We start from the raw sequence: 20,021 nt of genomic DNA, 5'->3' as shown, positions 1-20,021 counted from the left end.
TAAGGCGAGTCCACCTCTGATTGGACCAGGCAGCTGCCCATCAAGGTTCGCAGCGAAGTTATTGGAAGCGGCCGCCATTTTCTCTTACGCGGGAACCGCCGGGGCGTCGACACCGGAAACGAGCTTCTCCCGCCCCGCCCCCGCCCCCGCCCCCGCCTTAACAGCGGCCCCTTTCCACCTTTTCGCGCCGCCACCGTCTTTACGCCCTTTCTCTCCAACGCTCTTTGGCGTTTGCCCGCAGAACTGCGTGTCAGCGTTACCATGATACACACAGTTTGCTCAGTAAACCTTTTAGACCCGGGACCCTGAGACGGACCTCCCTCTGGTTGTTTTGAAAAGGCGCGCGCTGGAGGGGATTGGCCCAGTGACGACCGAGACAGCGGGAGGGAGGGTGGTCCCTCGCCCTGCAGGACCCACCCCGACCTGCGTGTAGGTCGGACAATGCCTGGTCAGGAGTGCGTCTCAGCCAGGGGTGTCCCTCACGCTGGGACCCGCTCCGCCACCCCGCGCGGAGGGTCCCCGTAAGCGTTCTCTCCCCTGGGGCGGGGTCTGCTCTCAGCGACGCCGAGCTCGCGTCCCCACCCGTGTTCGCACGCTGACCCCTACTGGCGGGCTCGGGAGTTGCGGCGCGGGTCACTTTGACGGGCGCCTGCTAAGCAGGCACGAAGACACAAGCCCTTTTAGCGAAAACGTGGGTGGCTCTGAAAAGAGCCTTTGGTTTCAACTGGTTGGAGCTGCTGCAGGCTTTTACTTGCCCTTGGCCTTGTGGTGGCTCTCGGTCTTCTTGGGCAGCAGCACGGCCTGGATGTTGGGCAGCACGCCGCCCTGCGCGATGGTCACCTTGCCCAGCAGCTTGTTGAGCTCCTCGTCGTTGCGGATGGCCAGCTGCAGGTGGCGCGGGATGATGCGCGTCTTCTTGTTGTCGCGCGCCGCGTTGCCCGCCAGCTCCAGGATCTCGGCCGTCAGGTACTCCAGCACGGCCGCCAGGTACACGGGCGCGCCGGCGCCGACCCGCTCGGCGTAGTTGCCCTTGCGCAGCAGGCGGTGCACGCGGCCCACGGGGAACTGCAGCCCGGCCCGCGACGAGCGCGTCTTGGCCTTGGCGCGCGCCTTGCCGCCCTGCTTTCCGCGTCCAGACATGACTTCTTAAAAGAGAAGCAAAGACCTTGCGGAGAAAAGTAGATTGGATGGAAGCAAGTGGGAAGCCAGGCCAGTATTTATACTAACTTGAGGTAGGCTCAGGCAATTTTTTTAATGACCAATAGGAACTTAGTGTCTGCCTTCCTAATTTACATATGCGGCAAGGAGGGTGGGGTTGTTTTTTTTTTCTTGTTCCAATCTAATTGGGTCTGATGAACCTTTACTTTCATATTCATAATCGAATCGATTTGGGTTTTTCTAATTTCTGTTCTCACATGCAAATCAGCATTAATGATTGCCCTCATTGTCCTGATATTTGGTTGCTGGTCCTTTTCTGGGAGTGTGACTCCTGAAAGAAATGCATTCAGGAGAATTTCTAAATAGACTGCACTTAAGAGGCGCTTCTCCGCCAGGCATTCCTTTAGCTTCTTAGAGGTCAGAAAGTTGGGAGACAGGAACAACATTCCTTTCGGTCGCTCAACTCTTCTCATGTAACTGGAAAAGACACCGCCGTTTGGGCTGCCTGTCACTACCAAACCCAATAAGCAATGACAGCGATTGAATCTTTATGGGCGATTTATTCAGATGTCCGGCGATCTGAGAAGACGGGTTCATACCCCAACAACCATCTTCCCTTCTCTTTCCAGGGCAGACCTTTTATAAGGTGGAGGTTAGTGGACAGACAAGGAGTGGCGAGGGCTTTGAAATTTAGGGAGGGGTAGGTGAGTGAACCCACAGCATTCCTGTTCTGGACACTTGGTAGTTCCAGGGGAGGGTGGTGGTCTGCTCTCCCTGGAACACAAAAGGTCCGAATGTCCCCAGGTGGTAACCTATCAGTGCCCCAGGGAGCTGGCTGTTTTCCCAGCAGCTAGGGTGGGCCTGATCTGTAGTTTCTGAAACAAAAGCTTTAACATACACATTACTTGGTAGACTTATAACTTTTTACCTTAAGCTAAAATTTTCTAAGTCTTGAGTCCCCTATCACTTACACTAGTTGAACAGTGAAAACCGTCAGGCGGAACTGGACGGCCCTGTGCCTGACCTAAGACAGCAAGCCCATCTCCATTTCTCCATTTCCTGGGTAGTTTCCGTCCAAGGCTTTCAGGGATCACCTTGGAGGCATGCCTCCTGAGCAGTGTCATCGTAGAGACTGAAACTGAGAGACCCAGAGTGGTTATTTACTGTGGCAAAGGTAACGCTGAGTAACAGACCACGGACTCTGAAGTCCTGGCTGGAAAGGCCTCTGCTATCATTTTCCTCCTCCATCCCACCCTCTTCGTTTCCCCCGTGGGCACAGCACACAGGATGCTGGTTGTTTCAGAATACTCCTTCATGCTCTAAACCCTGTTGCACCTCTATGGTTATATGGCGGAAAACACTGAAGTAAATGTCCTCTGTTTGAACCACCTAGTCTATAATATTTTGGTTACGGTGGCCTGAATATACCAAGAAAGTTTTTTTCTTTTAAAATGTGAAGGTTAAGTAGAAATGGGCAGTTCCCTACTTCCCTGCAATGAGATGCAGTCCGGAGAATCATGACTGGGACCTTTATGAATCCTACAGGAAAACAAAAAGCGTGACCTCACTTATGTAACCGTTGCACAGCTGTTATGTATAGACTTCCACAGGAAAATTTCTGGAAAATTGGTGTCCAAAATATCCTAGCTGATGGATTTAAAATTTTCTTATTAAAATGACTTGTAGTGGGTATTACTTTATTTATTTTTAGGGGGGGTGGAGGGAGGAAGAGAGGGAGAGAAACACTGATGTGGTAGAGATACATGCATCTGTTGCCCCTGGCACGCCCCCAGCTAGGGACCTGGCGGGCACCCCAGGAACGTGCTCTGACTGGGAATCAAACTGGCGACCTCTCGGTTCACAAGCTGGCAGTCAATGTGAACCTGGAAAAGACACGGGAGCTCATGTTGCCTGTCATGTGCCAAACCCAATAAGCAAAGACACGGATTAAATCTTTATGGGCGCTTTATTCAGACAGCCGGCAATTGGAGTAGACACCAGGTTCGCACCCTAACAGAACTGTCTTACATTTTCTTTTCAGACCAACGTTTTTATAACAAGGAATAAACAAGGTGCGGTCAGGGGTTTTGAAATCTAGAGAGAATTAGGTGAAAGAGAATGTAGCATTCTTGTCCTGGGCAGTTAGCTGTTCCCCGGGACAGGTGGTGTCTGTCTGTCCCTAGAACGCAGTGGCCCAGATGCCTCTACTTGTCCCCTGGCCATAATCTTTAGTGGTGGCCCAGGAGGTCCGCTGTCTCTCCCACAAGCCAGGACGGGCCTTATCTGTAGTTTCTAAAACAATAGCTTTAACATATGCATTACTTCCTAGGCTTATAACAATTTACCTTAAACTAAGATTTTCCAACTCTTGAGTCCTCTATCAAATCCACTGAGCCACACCAGCCAGGGCTGTATTAGGTATTATTTTTAAGTAAAGGGCGGCGGGCTTTGTTTTTCTAGGAAGTGAAAAAACTCATTTAAATGTGTATATTAGTGACTGCAAAGGAGAAGGCACGAAAAACACATTGAAAGCTGCTGAAAGACACCGAAGAAGGAACTGAGAAGTTCATGTCCTGTCTTCTGTCGGGAATCAGGAGCCAGGGCATTCCTTCGGTCCTTCCTGTGCCATCTCATTCCTGAGCATGACCAGTCTGTGGGCCTCAGGTTACTTGTCTTTGGGGTGACCTTTCTTCTTTCAGAATTCTCAGTCTTCCTCCCTCCAAATTAGAAGTCCCCCTATACTCTGCCTCTGGTTCCAGCACCCACATCTCCACCTTGGTCAGTAGCTCTTTCCCTCTGTCTGCAAATCCAGTTCTTTCTGTCTTCACATTATCTCTGTTGAATAGGAAGGAAGAACGGCAAAGGTCTCTAAGACAGGCAAGGAGAGTTAGGGATGTAGCCCAGATTATTTTTCTTTTGTTTTCTTTGTAACTCAGAGACAGTAGCTCCCCAGAAAGTGTGGGTGTTTATCACAGTGTAGAAACCCTTCTGGTAGATAGGATGAGGATCTGTAGGTCTGGTCAATTGTTACTAAATGGTATTCTTGCTGAATGTTAAAAGGTACAACAGTGTTTTGTGGACACAGCATCCACCGGATTAGTTTGTCAAGAAAACAATGAGATAAGGATAGACAACTGCAAAGAAGAAATCAACATGTAATTGACCATCGTGTGGCTGAGCCATGGCTAAGTCTGGAGAATTCCTTGTCTCCTTTACTTGCTGCAAGTAAATACACCACCTGGTGGCAACTATGTCTGCTTCTTGATTACAGCACCCGGAGCAGTGAATTCCTCGAGCTTGCTATCACTTCTAGAACTTCTCTCACCTGATGGACTTGCCTACTGGCCCTGCTGTGCTCAGAGTTGGTTCCTAGTCAGAATCAACCAGGGAGATTTATAATTTTGTTTCCCTGTCTTCTCACTACCTTCCACTATAGATCTGCAGTGTACCACGGAGTCCAGGCATCTTTTTTTTTTCCTCTTAATTCCTCATTCACTTGTGAAACATGAGAACATATGGCAAACATTTCTAGCTTTGAGGTTAGGTGGCCTGGTTTTTTATTTGAGCTTGTCAATTAAGAGTGCAGTATTAGGTAAAATGTAAAATATTAGAAAGGAATGAGAGAAAGAGACAGAGAGGTTGAAAGCAAGCAGACAGACAAATTTACATATGACAAGATAGGGTGAAAATAATCCCCTTCTGGAAAGATCATTTTGTACAAGATGAGAAATAATATTACTACCTAGACCTTCCTCCTCCAGAGGAAGAACATCAGGGCCAGTGGTTCTTACACTATAGCATGAACCCACTATCAATTTCTCCGGGGAGAGGGTAGACTGGGGGTGTCTTCTTACAGTGTCAACCAAAACCATTATTGATTTTTAAGGCAGGTGTTTTTTTCACAACACTATTTTGCATATGCTGAGAAAAAAGTTCCCATCCAGTGGTCCACTGACATATGTGGGCCATGGGAAAATTAAATGTGCATTTTCTTTTGAAGCGATTTTTTGGGAAAAATTTCAGTTTAAATTTTGTTTCACTCAAAGACACTATTGTATATCAACCACATTGTACTCAAAGACAGAAAGAAAATATTTTCATTGAACAGCTGATATTTCTACCCCTAAAGTAGACCCACGCCTCTGAGTCCTCTTCCTCAATCAATGGCCCTTCCTGTCGGTTTGGGATTAGTTGTGGAGTCCTAGAGTCCATGAAAAAAAGTTTGCAGAGAAAAACCAGTACATCTTACTTTCCATCCCCCCCCCCCCCCCCCCCCCCCCCCCCCCGGCCCCGCGCCACTATAGGCCGACAGGTGGCGCCAAATGAGGACCGGCGGGAAATTCAAATATTTTTCCCCTTTAAAGTTGCAAGCCACCCTCCTCGCCTTTCCATGGGCTTCCCAGAACGGTCAAAGGCCCAAGAGTTGGAGCCTGGATTTCTGGGACGCAGGAAAAATGCAAACGCGTTTTAGATGGACTTTTGCCATCTGTAAAAAATTCTAATGAGAAATTAGAGCAAAGGGCACGAGGTATCCCCCACGGAAACAAGTACCCCAGCCACCCAGAATTTTGCTGGCTGTTACCCTAATGCTCCAGGCACAGATAAATTCAGGCTGCTGGAAGGAGCGTACCTCTGCGTGCCCCTTGTGCTACCTGGACCTCCCCACCATTCCCCGAAAGAGCTGGATTATTACAATCTCTTGAGGACCCCTACTCAGAAATCCTTTAAGCCTTAAGTGTTTACTTACGCCTCAGGTAAACTCCAACTTCCTCCATCAGAAACATGCAGGGCGGGGAAATGGGAAGTAACTATTTGTATATGCAGTGTAGCAAACAACTCGAGGATAGGAGGACATGGGGCGGGGTAAAAATATCTGTGAAGTAGCCGATTCTTGGGTACAGCACAACAGAACCAAGAGACACTGTAGATTCAAATCTGAGCTGACTTTACATCAACCATCATGTCATACAACCCAGGACCCAAACTGAATTAAAGAAGACATGGCTGGTTGGAAAACGTTTGGAAATAGCAGCTACAGCTTTTCTTAGACAAAATGAGTGGCTCTGAAAAGAGCCTTTAGAATCACACCGACTGAAACACTACTTGGAGCTGGTGTACTTGGTGACGGCCTTGGTGCCCTCGGACACGGCGTGCTTGGCCAGCTCCCCGGGCAGCAGCAGGCGCACGGCCGTCTGGATCTCCCGCGACGTGATGGTCGAGCGCTTGTTGTAGTGCGCCAGGCGCGACGCCTCGCCCGCGATGCGCTCGAAGATGTCGTTCACGAACGAGTTCATGATGCCCATGGCCTTGGACGAGATGCCCGTGTCGGGGTGCACCTGCTTGAGCACCTTGTACACGTACACTGAATAGCTCTCCTTGCGGCTGCGCTTACGCTTTTTGCTGTCCTTCTTCTGCGCTTTACTAATGGCCTTTTTAGACCCTTTCTTAGGAGCTGGAGCAGCTTTGAAAGGTTCAGGCATTGCTTCTCCTGCTAACTGTAAAACCACTGAGAATAATCTCTCACGTAAAGGTTAGAATGGGGAGCTGAAACCTCATTAGTGTACAAATGTATTGCATTATGTAAATGAAGACTACAAAATTCTCACTTCTGATTGGCTACTCACTACAGCTCTGATTGGCTAGTCACTGCAGTTCCGCAAGGAAATACTCTATGCAAATGAAGGATTCACAGTTCAGCTTTCTATTGGTTACGATATGTTCTACCCAATCAAATGGCGACTGATATATCTAAAAGGTATCTATAAGAACCTTTCTACTCCTCACAAAGTACACATTACTACTTGTGACTTCTAGTGCTTGGTTTACGCCGGCTACTATGTCTGGACGCGGGAAGCAGGGCGGCAAGGCGCGCGCCAAGGCCAAGACGCGCTCGTCGCGGGCCGGGCTGCAGTTCCCCGTGGGCCGCGTGCACCGCCTGCTGCGCAAGGGCAACTACGCCGAGCGGGTCGGCGCCGGCGCGCCCGTGTACCTGGCGGCCGTGCTGGAGTACCTGACGGCCGAGATCCTGGAGCTGGCGGGCAACGCGGCGCGCGACAACAAGAAGACGCGCATCATCCCGCGCCACCTGCAGCTGGCCATCCGCAACGACGAGGAGCTCAACAAGCTGCTGGGCAAGGTGACCATCGCGCAGGGCGGCGTGCTGCCCAACATCCAGGCCGTGCTGCTGCCCAAGAAGACCGAGAGCCACCACAAGGCCAAGGGCAAGTGAAAGCCTGCAGCGCTCCAACCAGTTGAAACCAAAGGCTCTTTTCAGAGCCACCCACGTTTTCGCTAAAAGGGCTTGTGTCTTCGTGCCTGCTTAGCAGGCGCCCGTCAAAGTGACCCGCGCCGCAACTCCCGAGCCCGCCAGTAGGGGTCAGCGTGCGAACACGGGTGGGGACGCGAGCTCGGCGTCGCTGAGAGCAGACCCCGCCCCAGGGGAGAGAACGCTTACGGGGACCCTCCGCGCGGGGCGGCTGAGCGGGGCCCAGCGTGAGGGACACCCCTGACTGAGACGCACTCCTGACCAGGCATTGTCCGACCTACACGCAGGTCGGGGTGGGTCCTGCAGGGCGAGGGACCACCCTCCCTCCCGCTGTCTCGGTCGTCACTGGGCCAATCCCCTCCAGCGCGCGCCTTTTCAAAACAACCAGAGGGAGGTCCGTCTCAGGGTCCCGGGTCTAAAAGGTTTACTGAGCAAACAGTGTGTATCATGGTAACGCTGACACGCAGTTCTGCGGGCAAACGCCAAAGAGCGTTGGAGAGAAAGGGCGTAAAGACGGTGGCGGCGCGAAAAGGTGGAAAGGGGCCGCTGTTAAGGCGGGGGCGGGGGCGGGGGCGGGGGCGGGGGCGGGGGCGGGGGCGGGGGCGGGGCGGGGGCGGGGCGGGAGAAGCTCGTTTCCGGTGTCGACGCCCCGGCGGTTCCCGCGTAAGAGAAAATGGCGGCCGCTTCCAATAACTTCGCTGCGAACCTTGATGGGCAGCTGCCTGGTCCAATCAGCGCTGGACTCGCCTTATATATAGCGGGCGAAGGTTTGTCGCTCGTGCTGTTTCTGCAGCTGAGAGCGCCCGAGGTTTCGGTATGGCCCGGACGAAGCAGACGGCGCGCAAGTCCACGGGCGGGAAGGCCCCGCGCAAGCAGCTGGCCACCAAGGCGGCCCGCAAGAGCGCGCCGGCCACCGGCGGCGTCAAGAAGCCGCACCGCTACCGGCCCGGCACCGTGGCCCTGCGCGAGATCCGCCGCTACCAGAAGTCCACCGAGCTGCTGATCCGCAAGCTGCCCTTCCAGCGCCTGGTGCGCGAGATCGCGCAGGACTTCAAGACCGACCTGCGCTTCCAGAGCTCGGCCGTCATGGCGCTGCAGGAGGCGTGCGAGGCCTACCTGGTGGGCCTGTTCGAGGACACCAACCTGTGCGCCATCCACGCCAAGCGCGTCACCATCATGCCCAAGGACATCCAGCTCGCGCGCCGCATCCGGGGGGAGCGGGCGTAAGCAGGTGTCAAACTGTGGTAAACTTGAACCCAAAGGCTCTTTTAAGAGCCAACCACCGGCTCACTTAATACGGGCTGTAGTACGAGTGCATTTTCTTGTTTCTGGAATTGGAATTGTGAAATAATGCCAAACCTAGCTTAACGTCAAGATTAGTTTTTCAAATATTGCCTGTCACATATTGCTGTGAAACTTCCAAGGTACTGTAGACATGTTACAAGTATGCAACACTCTGCTGCTTAGTTTCTAATTTCTTAGGACATCAATATGCCAAAGTTTTACTATATGTAGAATGGCAGAATAAATCAGTCAGGATTTCAGTTCACGGTATTTTTTCAAATGCCAGAGACATGACTTCACCGACTTATTTTCCCCTGTTATAGTTAAGCTGTTTTTATTGATTGTCCTTAAGTGTATGGGGACTTGACCACACTTCTGGCTCCATAATTCAGTATCGGCGTACCTGAAATGGGATTGCAGCTCACGTGATGGAAATGCCTCAGTACTCATCCCCTAGACAGAGGCCCAATAAAGACATTCACCTAGCAGGGAAGATGAAGTTTACCATAATCTGAAATTCAGTAGGATTTAAGATGCTGAACATGTGGGCATAAGAAATTTCCAAATCTATAGATATATTTTATTGGCTGACAAAACTGCCAGTATATTCTAGGGGATAAAGACCTCAAAGGATCTGGAGGACAGTTTTGCATTTCTTTTGCTCACTTGAAAATAAGGAATATTACAAGGAGGTGGAAGAAAGCGAGGTGAAGATCGGATTACTGGATACTTGAGATTATGCATGGTTTCTACTTTGGAAGGAGAGGTCTGAAGGGGAATTTCAAAGGTATGCTACCTAGATGCACAAAAGCATTGGACAGCACTTGCTTAAGGTGAAGTCAGGGGTTAAAACCCCTCAGAGAATATCTTTAAATTTAACATATACCTGTTTGTATGTTTGGGCGTAGCACCCTGTTAACCATCACACAAAGTGCATAGCCTAAGGCCTGCTAGACTTCTGGGGAAAGCACATTAGGAACAGTAACAGCACAAGAGGATTGAGCATCACAAATACAGTGAAGGTAACCTACCTAGTGTCAAGCACTGTTAAGATACTTTTCAGATACAAAGTGAACAACCAAGTGAAACCGAGGGTTTTGATTTAATGTGTGATTTTGATTTAGTATGTAGCTCCAGATCTCTGTTCAGCTTCTTCCCAGCATGCCCCTGAGCCTTGGCCCTTCCCCCAAATCTCTGAGGCAGGGAGAAGAGACACCCAGGCCCTGACTGAGGGCCACGGGGTGTGGGTTTCTGTGAGACAAAGGTAATAGTGTGGCCTGAATTGTGTTTCAGTTCCTGAGCTTTAGAGCTGAATGACCCTCCCTGGGCACATCCACATGAAATCAGACTGAAAGACCCCCAAGCTGACCTCAGGACCTTAAGTAATGATTTTCTGCCCTTCTGTCACTCCTAACCAGTCACCAAGACCCATGACCCCAAACCTCTTACTCACTACGACTCGGGAATTGTGTTCTCTAAAACCCTGGTGTGTGAACTGCTGAGAAGCTGGGGTGTTTCCAGAGCAAGGTGCCAACCTCCCCGTGTAGTTCCCGGTCCTTCCATGCACCGCGGGGTCTGCAAGAACTGGCTCTCTCAGCACTTGGTGGGCCAGCTCTTTGCGGGGTTACAAAAGCAAAGATGAGCCTTTTAATTGAAAACTTTGATGCCTGGGGTGTGACTGCCCACTATAACCTTACAATGGGAACTTCTGATTTATTATAGCACCCTTTTTTCACCCACAAAGGGTCGCAAGTGTAGAGCTTCTCTCTTTTACCCATGCTCTTTTAATAAATACAAAAACATCGATTTAAGTGTTTTTTTTTTTTAAGATTCTAAATATAATAAAGATAATATAGAGATCAAGACTTGCTGAGGCCTAAAGCTCTGCGACTAAAAAAACTACCACACTAAACTACAAATACAAAACTAGGTAGTGAACATTAATTTTTAGTGGGAAAATACATCAACCGTGGATGAAAAGGGGGTTCTGTGGAAATTAACCTCACAGGGTGATCTGATGGTATTTTGGACATATTAGGTTTAATAAATCATATCTTTAAATGGATTTCAAGCTGTTTCTTTGCTCCTGAGTGATGTGGCCCTGACCAGAACTGTTTATGGATTCCTTTGCTTGGGCAGAGATTCCTTCAGTTCCTGGGTACCTTCTACGTGCAGTTTAGGGAACGCTGACCCTCGAGGACTCTAGAATATCAGGGTGCCATTTCCCACAGCAGCAAAGAAAAGGAAGTATCTGGGAATGATGGTAATAGAAAATGGGGAGAGATGTATTTGGAGAAAAGTAGAACATATTTGAACAATGGGAAAATATAAAATGCTCTTGAATACTAAAACTCATCTCCTGAGTTTTACTGATAAAAATAGCAATCCCAATAAGACTACCAACAGGGTGTTGACTCTTTCTGAGTGGGTTTGGGGAGAAGGTCCCAAAGTACATACGAAAAAGGAAAGTAATCAAACAAATAGAATAACCAGAGAATTTTGGAAAGGAGTAATGGGAGTAAATTACCTGAATCAACTATGAAAGTCATATCAGAACACCTCAGTTTATTTAACATTCCATTATTATTTGCATCTCTGCTGTGTAGGCCATAATTCTCAGCACTGAAGACAGCTATGAACAGTACTAAAAACACAGATCCTTCAAACAGTGAAATATATGTAAAAACAGTACTTCGTATAATACAAAGAGTACATATATATTTAAACAGTACTTCAAACAGTGATTTATATATATAATTTAAAAAAACAAAGATTTTTAAAAAGTGTGATCTCGAACCTTAGGAATGGCCAGAAAGATCAAAGGAACAAAATAGAAAACCAAAAATCAGTCCACCTATCCGTACAATTTAGGCTGTGACAAAGAGGATAAAGGTGCCATCTCAAGTGGGGGTGGGGTGGTGAGGGAAGGAAAGGCAGAGTTGGAAGAGGAAGGAAATGGTCTTGGAGGGAAAATTATCTACATATACACATATGTCTAAAATCTAACATGTAACATGCATATATTCATATAACAAACATTATCCACATACTCATATCCATAACTTGGCACTCAAATACACGGAGCTCAAGGGAGTCTTATTCTTACAAAAACAATGAAGATTATTATCCGTCCGTCCAGTTGGGCGGGGCAGGGCGGATGAACTCCGCGGTCACCAGCACTAATACGGGAATTAAGTCTCATCAACGCTGTATTGGGGGCAATAGGTGAGGAGCTGAGCTGCAGCCCCCCGAAGCCCGTTTCTGGAACGTGTCTCGAGAAAATCTGCATTCACCGGAATAAAAACGGGCCTCTGGAGTTCCTCCGGGAGAAATGCCGTAAATACAAAAGAATCCACAGATGACCGTGTCAGTGACGCGAAAGCTCTTGACTGGCATCACCCCCACTCACAGACACATATCCAAGAGTTTGCCAATAGTTTTCTCCTGATTCCCGTAAAAACACTTGGATTGCGCACACACACAAAGCAAGGGCTTCTGAAGCACTAATTTTCAGATGCCTGTCTACAAGGACGGGCCTCGGCCGGGTGGCTCTGTTGGAGCGCCGTCCGGTGCACCAAGAAGGTTGCGAGTTCGAGCCCCAATACGGGGACGATCGATGTTCCTTCTCTCTCTGTCTCTCTGCATAACTCTGTAAAATCAAAATATCCTCGGGTGGATTTAAAGAAATACGAGGAGTACGGGGAACCGCCAGCCAGGCCAAGATGGCGACCAAAAGTTGTTTTTGATGCGCTCAGAGCAGTCACACCAAGGTCCAAAACTACCGGGTGTGACGGACAGAAACGTCCCGGTGCAGCCGAGCCCTGGGTGCGCCTTTCCTCAAGTGCACTTTTTTGTCGCCAAATAAACGGTAGTTAGAACACGCGAAAAGGCGCCCGCCCGCCTCCCCTTTGCAAGGGCTGAACGCCACCAACGCGCCGGGACACACCGAGCTGACCTTGGGGAACTTGTTCCGTGTCCCCACAAGAGATGCATCTCTACACTTGGCGGAAAGAGCAAACTCGGCCTCACAGAAAGAAAAGCTGACAGAACCCGCCGCTGCCCAGTGAAACCCAGGATGGGAGCCAAGCTTGGAGGAAGGCACCAACCCGTGAGCAGGCGGGACTTTTTGACTGCCCGGCGGGCGGAGACACTGGCTGGCACCACCGAGTTCCCCAGTCCCTGGGCGTGGGGTGGGGCCGCCGGGAACGCTTCCGCACAGCTGACGGCGAGCGGCGCCAGCGCGCGGCCAGCTGTCAGGAGGGCCCCGGGGCGCGTCGGTGTCCCTCCCTACACACACCCCCTCTTCCCGGGAAGCGTCTGAAGCCATCTCGGCGGCAGTACTAGCAAAGTAAGACAGCGGAGAGAGAAACAAGGGCGGTAGGGCAAAGTGCACAGCTCTCTTGGTGAGACCAGTGGTGGCTCTGAAAAGAGCCTTTTTGGGTTTTAGAAGCAGAACAACCTACTTCTTTTTGGGTGCAGCCTTCTTGGGCTTGGCAACCTTGGGCTTGGCGGCCTTGGGCTTCACAGCCTTGGCTGCGCTCTTGGCGACCTTCTTGGGCTTGGCAGCCTTCGCTTTCTTGGGGCTCTTGGCTACCTTTTTGGCCACAGTAGCCACCGCCGGCTTCTTCGCCTTCTTCGGGGTCTTCTTGGCGCTCTTCTTGGGGGTGGCTGACCCCGCGGCCTTCTTGGGTTTCTTGGCCGCCCCAGCAGCCTTCTTGGGTTTGGCCGAGCCCGCCTTTTTGGCTTTGGGCTTGGCCTCCCCGGAGGCCGCCTTCTTGTTGAGCTTGAAGGAGCCCGAGGCGCCGGTGCCCTTGGTCTGCACCAGGGTGCCCTTGCTCACCAGGCTCTTGAGGCCCAGCTTGATGCGGCTGTTGTTCTTCTCCACATCGTAGCCCGCGGCTGCCAGCGCCTTCTTGAGCGCCGCCAGCGAGACGCCGCTGCGCTCCTTGGAGGCGGCCACAGCCTTGGTGATGAGTTCGGACACCGGCGGCCCGGACGCCTTGCGGCGCACCCCTGCGGACTTCTTGACCGCCTTCTTCTTCACGGGGGCCTTCTCCGCAGGGGGCGCGGCAGCGGGGGCGGCAGGAGCGGTCTCCGACATGCTGGCGATCTGGAACTTGGAAACAAGTGGCAAAGCGCCGATGGAGCGGCGCGGGCCGCCGCTGTATATATAGAGCGCAGGCGCGCGCTGATTGGTGCTCCCGCCGCCCTCCTGGCTGGCAGGCTCCGAGCCGCCGCGGTGCGCCCAAGTTGTGTTTGTTCCACTTCACAAAAGGGGGGAAATATTCAAATGCCCCGCACCAAATCACTCAGTTTTGGTCGGGAAAGAATCCGAGAAGCCTCAGGATTCGTGTTCTGCAAGAATTTTTTCCCTAACTGCAAGGACACCGCGTCCAGGCGTCCCCAAATCCCCCAACTCCGAGGGAAGTCCAGGGCAGTCTGAGACCACTTTCTGTTTTTCTTCTAAATTACCTGTTCGCTCCTTTGCCCCCGAAAGTTCTTTTTCTCAGGGATGGTTGGGCACATGTTGACCTTCTTTTGGGGACAAAAACCAAGTGCTTTCCACTTACATTTTCACGGTAATTTTGTTTCTTCGCAAGGGAAGTAACACAGGTCCTCTGTGAATTCTGCTTGCAGACCCACAGGAGCAGGGGACTGGGACTAGGTTCCGGACCAGCCCGAAGCAGGCGGGGAGGGGTGGGAGGGGGACCCCAAGTTTCGGAGGAGCCCTGGGGGGTGGCAGGTGAGAGACTTAAATCTCTGATTTGAAGACACTGAAACTATCAATCCTTCTTTTCGCAGATGGGGGCGGGGCACACTCTTCACTTTCCAAAGGCGAGAATTTGGGCTGTTTTTAAAAAGCTCTCGGGTTCCCCTCTGGGTTGTGCAAGCAGGGGGTCTGGCCTTGAAAAATGGGGGTAATGAGGGAAGAAAGAAACCCACTAAGCCTACAAAGTGCCCCCGACAGACTCGGCAGCGAGGGACAAGCAGATGATCTGTTCTTAGGGAAGACATGCACTTATCTATCTTCGCGTGCCGGGGTTAAGAGATGAAGTTCAGTGTGTGAAAATGCCAGGGTTCTTCCAGTCGCAGTATATAACACGCGTCGCGATATACAAGGACATCCTCGAAGTGGGAACTCAAAGATATGGGTGGAAAGAAAGCCGTCTTTAATAAGAGACACTCCGACTTATCAGATGAACTACAGATGGGAAACAGAAGTAAGAAAGGATGACGAAGTTGAAAACAAATACAGAAAAAGTACTAGAATACAAATTATTATACCACTTTTTATCGATGAGTTAATGTCCTTTCGTCCCTCCTAAAGCTGACCTTATGTGTTCTATTGTGAAATTTGATTTACCACTTTAAGTTTTGTTACTTCACACGTTGCCGTTCGGCTCAAAGCAATGGCAACTTATTCTTGAAAGAAGAGGCTGAGAAAATGTCCTGCTTATATATTTAATATAGCCACTTTATATTTAGCACAAAGGAAGTATTACGATGCACCGGAAATTCCTGTTTAACACACACATGTCTCCATGGGATAGTATGAGAGGTGCGGGGCCTGGACTGTGGTCGTCAACAGTGTGAGGCCACGCGACTCAGGGTACAGGCGCTATGTACTGAATGCTGTTCTTTCTAAGTGCGAACGGTATTTTGCAGACACGGCTGCAACCTGACGAACTTGACCAAGTATACCCACTGCAAAGGAGTCAAGTGCATTGAACCAAACCCTGGACAAGTGTAGCCCACTGCGAAGAAGAAATCAACAAGAATTGTTGCCTGTGGAGGCTTCCCCTGGGCATGTGCCCAGCAGAGGCCTTGCTCCCGCTGTTCTTCCTCCCTGGTGAGGATCCTTCCTGCCTGCTTCAGGGGGTCGGGTGCCAAGGACCGGGGGCGCCCTGGGGAGTGCGTGAAGCTGTGACTGCCTTGTGAAGCAGGCCCCAGACCGGGTTCAGCCTCCCAGCGTACCAGCTTGATGCCTCGCCCCTCTTTCCCACCTTCCCTTGTTAGTACCTAGCGGCCAACGCTAACAGATTTGACCAAATAGTGCCTATGAGCCATGGTTAAACCGTTCTTCTGGGAGACAGAGCTATGAAGATTATTCCTGGGCCTCCTTCACTTGCCAAAATTAAAAATAAAACCTTTTTCTTCCAACAGGATTTGTGTGCTTTTGGCGCAGACACCCAAGCAGTGAGCGCATCGTGTTAAAGATGGTTTACCCGTGCCGGTGCAGCGGCGGGGAGGGCCTGAGGCCTCTCACTTTAGACCAAGCACAGCCGCGTGGCTTCATTGAGTAGCATTCGTTCAACATCTGAAAACTGTCTCCTGCTGGTCAAATTTAAAATCAAGGCGAAAGCACGTCTTCGTGTCCTTCCAAGAAGTGTTAGAAAGTTGTCTGAGCCCACTTTTGGCTCGTCTGGTGCTCGACGACCACGCTGCGTGACAAAGCAGGATGTAAGTCACAGAAGTAACTGTAAGTTTTCTAGCATCACGTTGAAAAAGCTGAAAAGAAATAGGTAAAATTCATTTTAATAATATATTTTATGTCACTTAATATGCACATCGAAACTACTATCAGTTGAAGTGGTAACCAATCTCTTTAAAAAATAAGATAGTTCATATTCCTTCTTTTCGCATGGTGGGTCTCCGAAGCGCGTGTGCTCACAGACATAGGACACCGCGGTTCCGACCAGCCACGGGATGAGGGTGCGGTGGCCCGCTCTGGCCAACAACTACACGGCACTGCTTCAGTCAAGGTTAACGTTCACTTCGTGTTGACTTCTTTGGGTGCAGAGGATGTAAAAACTGGACTTTCACTTGTAGAACATCGATACATTAGGAAGGATTTTGTCCAGTAGAGATGCAAATAATTTCTTTCCAGTAGAAAAGATAACCCTGCAAGCTATCGTCCCAGTGACTAATAGGACAGGAAGCAACTTTGCATCTAATTTTCCAGGCTTCGCATTCTTTCTTCCCGTGATGGAATATGGACTCCATTCTCCTGTCTCCTGCTGACTCTCTCACTGAGGACGTAACCACCCTGTGACCCACACAAGCACTGGCCATGGGCAAGTATTTGCACGACAGTCGTGTTTGAGCTTCTTGAAAAATGTGGTTTGACACTCAGTTTATCCTAAGTGCTCCAGGGTCAGACTCTTTGGAACCTGTTCTAAAAACTGGAAGAGACAAAACTTGTTCACCGTCAACTTGAAAGTGACCGGCGACCTGATAGATGTCCCGCGGGATCTCAGCCTTGAAATAAGATGGAGCAGCCTGTGATCAACAGCAGACCGTGAACATGAGCTCCGGGGGGAAACCCGGATTCAGGGGATGACCTTTCCGTTCAAAATCGATGCCCGTATGGAGGACGCAGTTAGCAGTGCAATGCACTACGCTGTGTATTCTCGTTCGCATACACATCCTGAATGCCACTGGCTGGGTAATTGTATTTCATATCCTCCAGGTCTGGAAAGAGCTGGGGAAGAAAGTTGAAACACGCAGAGCAGAACTTGTATTCCGAAACGTCACGGCTGGATTCCCCTTCACGTCCTCTGTCTCCCGTGACTGCTTTTGCAGGCAGCTAACCTGATACTAATAAACCTTGTGATAGGCCCCAACTGGGAGTCAGTAAAACCTTTTTTTTTCCTGGGTCACCAAGGGATGTGGCACGTAACAGCAGCCACTATTCTCTGGCTTGCCTGCGGGCGGAGAACACAGCTGAGCAGGTGATGCGGAAGAGAGGAGAGAAAGAGAGGGTTCGGGTGCCGGCACACTGGTGAGCGACACCAGCTCCTCCCATCACCAGGAGCTGAGTTCCCAGCCTTCCCCCGACTTCCTTTCCTCCTCCGTAAATGGGAGCGACACTTCCGCCAGGAGCAGAGTGAGGGTTCAGTTAGCTTACTGTGGATCGTTCCAGGGAACAGGCTGACCCCACAGAGTCCTGCTTGAGGTTTATTCCCCTTAGATTCCTGGCCCATGAGCCCCTCCTGCTTTGGGTCCCAACCCTGAGAAAGGTGGCTTTCTCCTGGCTTTGCAGGGGTGGGTGGCAGTGGGCCAAGGCCAAGTCCAACAGGCTGGTTCACTCTTTCCAGTGATGTGCACTTCCCCGGGCCGCCTCTGAAAGGTCACGGAGCCTAGGGACCATCTTAAGCAAGTTCGACAAGAAGAGATGAAGCCAGCCCGTCAGGAAGGGGTGTGTGTGTGTGTGTGTGTGTGTTGGGTGTGGTAGGTGAGCACAGAACACACGACCGTCCCTGTCACTCAGAATCTACCCCACATCGCTGTGCTTGGGGCTCCCTCCTTGCCCCGTCCTCTGTGGTGAACTCCATGGCGAACCCCGCACAGTCACCCAGGCCTGGCCTCCTGCATCCCAGGTGTGTGTGCGCTTCCAGTGTCCGGCAGGCGAGGCTGTCAGTACACAAGGGGGACACGGCGCTCCATCCCCGGCCCCTTTCACTGCTGGGCTCCCGGTGGGGACCTCATTCCTATTCTGTTAGTTTGTTTGCTGAAGACTTTGAGGTTGTGCTTCAGTGGATACAAGGTTTCTTATCCTTGTCATGGTTAATAGTGTAGGAGTTATAATTTCCTCTTAGTTTTGTAAAACAACCCAGGAAAAACACAGAGGGGGCGTAGGGCATCGGAAGAACTGGCCGAGGAGCTGGGATGCCGGGGTTCAAATCCCGCTTTCACTTGCCGCCTATAGCCCGTGGCGCAAGTGGAGTAATTACTCTGTGCCTCAGTCTTCTCATCTATAGTATCCCCTGGGTCACAGGTTTTTATGAGGATTAATGACGGTACTGAGAACGCCGCCAGACACAATTAAGTACAAAGGTGTTTACATCTTGCTGTTTGTCCCAAAGGACACAAGATGGCGCTCCAAGCCAACCAATGCTTATTTTAGAAGCTTTGTCCCAATTCCATAGCCTTCCTGTAATTATTGATTTCTTGTTATTCCCTGAACCGTTTTTTTTTTTTTAATCTCTTTGAGTGAACAGAAACCACTACCCCCACTGGCCAGACGATGACCCTGAGGCCACTGGAAGCTCTGAGACCGCAGTAAGTCCACAGACGAGCAAGACCATCAGAGGAACAGACTCAACAGAACCTGCTGGTCTCAGTGGTGCAGAGAAGTCAGGCTGGTGTTCGCTCATTTGTTGCTCAGAGACTCAGCGTGGCTGGGGGTTCGGGAACGGGGGAGTACACAGGACACGCTCTGCCCTCCTGGCGGGGTTCGGGGGCCAGGGGACCTCGAGAAGGTCTGTGAAAAAGTAGGGTCCCGTCACAGACATGGTCTTACAAACGAACTTTTAAAATACGAAATGACTTCTTTTCCTTTCCACAGCGAAATGGCCACCGTGGAAGGAAGGCTGACGCCAGAAAAAAACTATTTGTGCAAAAACAGGAACGCCGGGACTGGCTCCTGCCTAACAGGGACAAGACTGCGAGATTCCTGGTGGAGGTACAGCAGTTGTGCCGGTAATGACAGTAATAATAATAAATCTGCTAACCGCTATGCAGTGAGAAATAAAAATGGACACTATGTACTAACAAGGATTAAAGGATGTAAAGGGCGTGTGGCTTTGCCCTGTGCCTCAGGTCAGCCCAGCACCCTGTGCGAGGCTCACGCCACGCCCCGCACGTGGCCGCACCCAGGTGCAGATTGTACAAAAGGTCAAGCGAAGAGGCCCGCCCCTCCCCCCCATGGCTTTCGTGAACGGGCAAAACACGAATCGTTTAACGAACTAAATTAAAACCACCCAGGAGCTAACTAGTAATTGTAAAGAGGTTTTAGGTGAGGAACTTGGTTTCTTTAAGAACTGAATTTTAACCTTTAAACTTTCCAAGGCTACTTGAATTGATCTCTTTAATCAGATCCGCTCCGGCCTCACCCTGGCTCACCTGAAGGCGTTCCCAGTGGAGGATGCTGTTTGCTCACGCGGCCACTAGATGGCGAGCAAATTCAAACTGCCCTGGGCAGCGCCGCCGCTGCGCAGCGTGCCCGGCTGAGCCATCAATCATTAACTCTGGGTTGACCTTGTATTACTCAGGAGATTCCAAAGCTCGTTTCTGCACAGATTTTGACAGAAATAAATGATTAGTTCAACTGGCGAAGCTGTGATACTGGAATCAGGGCGCAGAGCAGTCAGACGGAGGCTGACTCCCAGGGCCTTTGGGGGAAGGACTGTCTACTCCCCGTGGAGATAAAGGAAGGGTTAGGGGGACAGGAAGCTCTCCCGGGAGGCCCCGTGGGCTCCGCCAGAACGTGTACTGAGCTGCAGCCCTACAGATGACCCCCCCCCCCCCGAGG

The 20,021-nt window shown here is 50.7% G+C and overlaps 4 protein-coding genes and 1 long non-coding RNA gene across 5 annotated transcripts; 2 read left to right on the top strand and 3 right to left on the bottom strand.

The window, feature by feature from the left end:
- Window positions 1-694: 694 nt before the first annotated feature.
- Window positions 695-1,286, bottom strand: LOC114489389 (histone H2A type 1). The gene has a single exon (XM_028503336.2). It carries the CDS (start codon window positions 1,138-1,140, stop codon window positions 748-750), a length of 393 nt encoding a protein of 130 aa, XP_028359137.1. The 5' UTR covers window positions 1,141-1,286; the 3' UTR covers window positions 695-747.
- A 4,926-nt stretch (window positions 1,287-6,212) lies between these two features.
- On the bottom strand, window positions 6,213-6,667 carry LOC114489398 (histone H2B type 1-B-like). The gene has a single exon (XM_028503348.2). The coding sequence runs from the start codon at window positions 6,636-6,638 to the stop codon at window positions 6,258-6,260; it is 381 nt and encodes a 126-aa protein (XP_028359149.1). The 5' UTR covers window positions 6,639-6,667; the 3' UTR covers window positions 6,213-6,257.
- A 309-nt stretch (window positions 6,668-6,976) lies between these two features.
- Window positions 6,977-7,411, top strand: LOC114489390 (histone H2A type 1). The gene has a single exon (XM_028503338.2). The coding sequence runs from the start codon at window positions 6,995-6,997 to the stop codon at window positions 7,385-7,387; it is 393 nt and encodes a 130-aa protein (XP_028359139.1). The 5' UTR covers window positions 6,977-6,994; the 3' UTR covers window positions 7,388-7,411.
- Window positions 7,412-11,475: 4,064 nt separating this feature from the next.
- H1-2 (H1.2 linker histone, cluster member) lies at window positions 11,476-13,869 on the bottom strand. Its single transcript, XM_028503329.2, has one exon. The coding sequence runs from the start codon at window positions 13,806-13,808 to the stop codon at window positions 13,167-13,169; it is 642 nt and encodes a 213-aa protein (XP_028359130.1). The 5' UTR covers window positions 13,809-13,869; the 3' UTR covers window positions 11,476-13,166.
- Window positions 13,870-18,182: 4,313 nt separating this feature from the next.
- On the top strand, window positions 18,183-19,276 carry LOC118498217. Its single transcript, XR_004900744.1, has 2 exons — window positions 18,183-18,769; window positions 19,056-19,276. It is a non-coding gene; the product is annotated as an uncharacterized LOC118498217 (long non-coding RNA).
- The last annotated feature ends 745 nt before the right edge of the window (window positions 19,277-20,021 follow it).

The sequence above is a fragment of the Phyllostomus discolor genome, chromosome 14 (assembly GCF_004126475.2).
Source record: "Phyllostomus discolor isolate MPI-MPIP mPhyDis1 chromosome 14, mPhyDis1.pri.v3, whole genome shotgun sequence".
Classification (NCBI taxonomy): Eukaryota; Metazoa; Chordata; class Mammalia; order Chiroptera; family Phyllostomidae; genus Phyllostomus; species Phyllostomus discolor.
Note: the sequence above shows the minus strand (reverse complement) of the source record. Positions and strands in the feature narration are given on the sequence as shown.

What these genes read in the sequence shown, in the direction of transcription:
- LOC114489389 (XM_028503336.2), bottom strand. Translation starts at nt 1,140, where the DNA reads ATGTCTGGACGCGGAAAGCAGGGCGGCAAGGCGCGCGCCAAGGCCAAG.
- H1-2 (XM_028503329.2), bottom strand. Translation starts at nt 13,808, where the DNA reads ATGTCGGAGACCGCTCCTGCCGCCCCCGCTGCCGCGCCCCCTGCGGAG.
- LOC114489390 (XM_028503338.2), top strand. Translation starts at nt 6,995, where the DNA reads ATGTCTGGACGCGGGAAGCAGGGCGGCAAGGCGCGCGCCAAGGCCAAG.
- LOC114489398 (XM_028503348.2), bottom strand. Translation starts at nt 6,638, where the DNA reads ATGCCTGAACCTTTCAAAGCTGCTCCAGCTCCTAAGAAAGGGTCTAAA.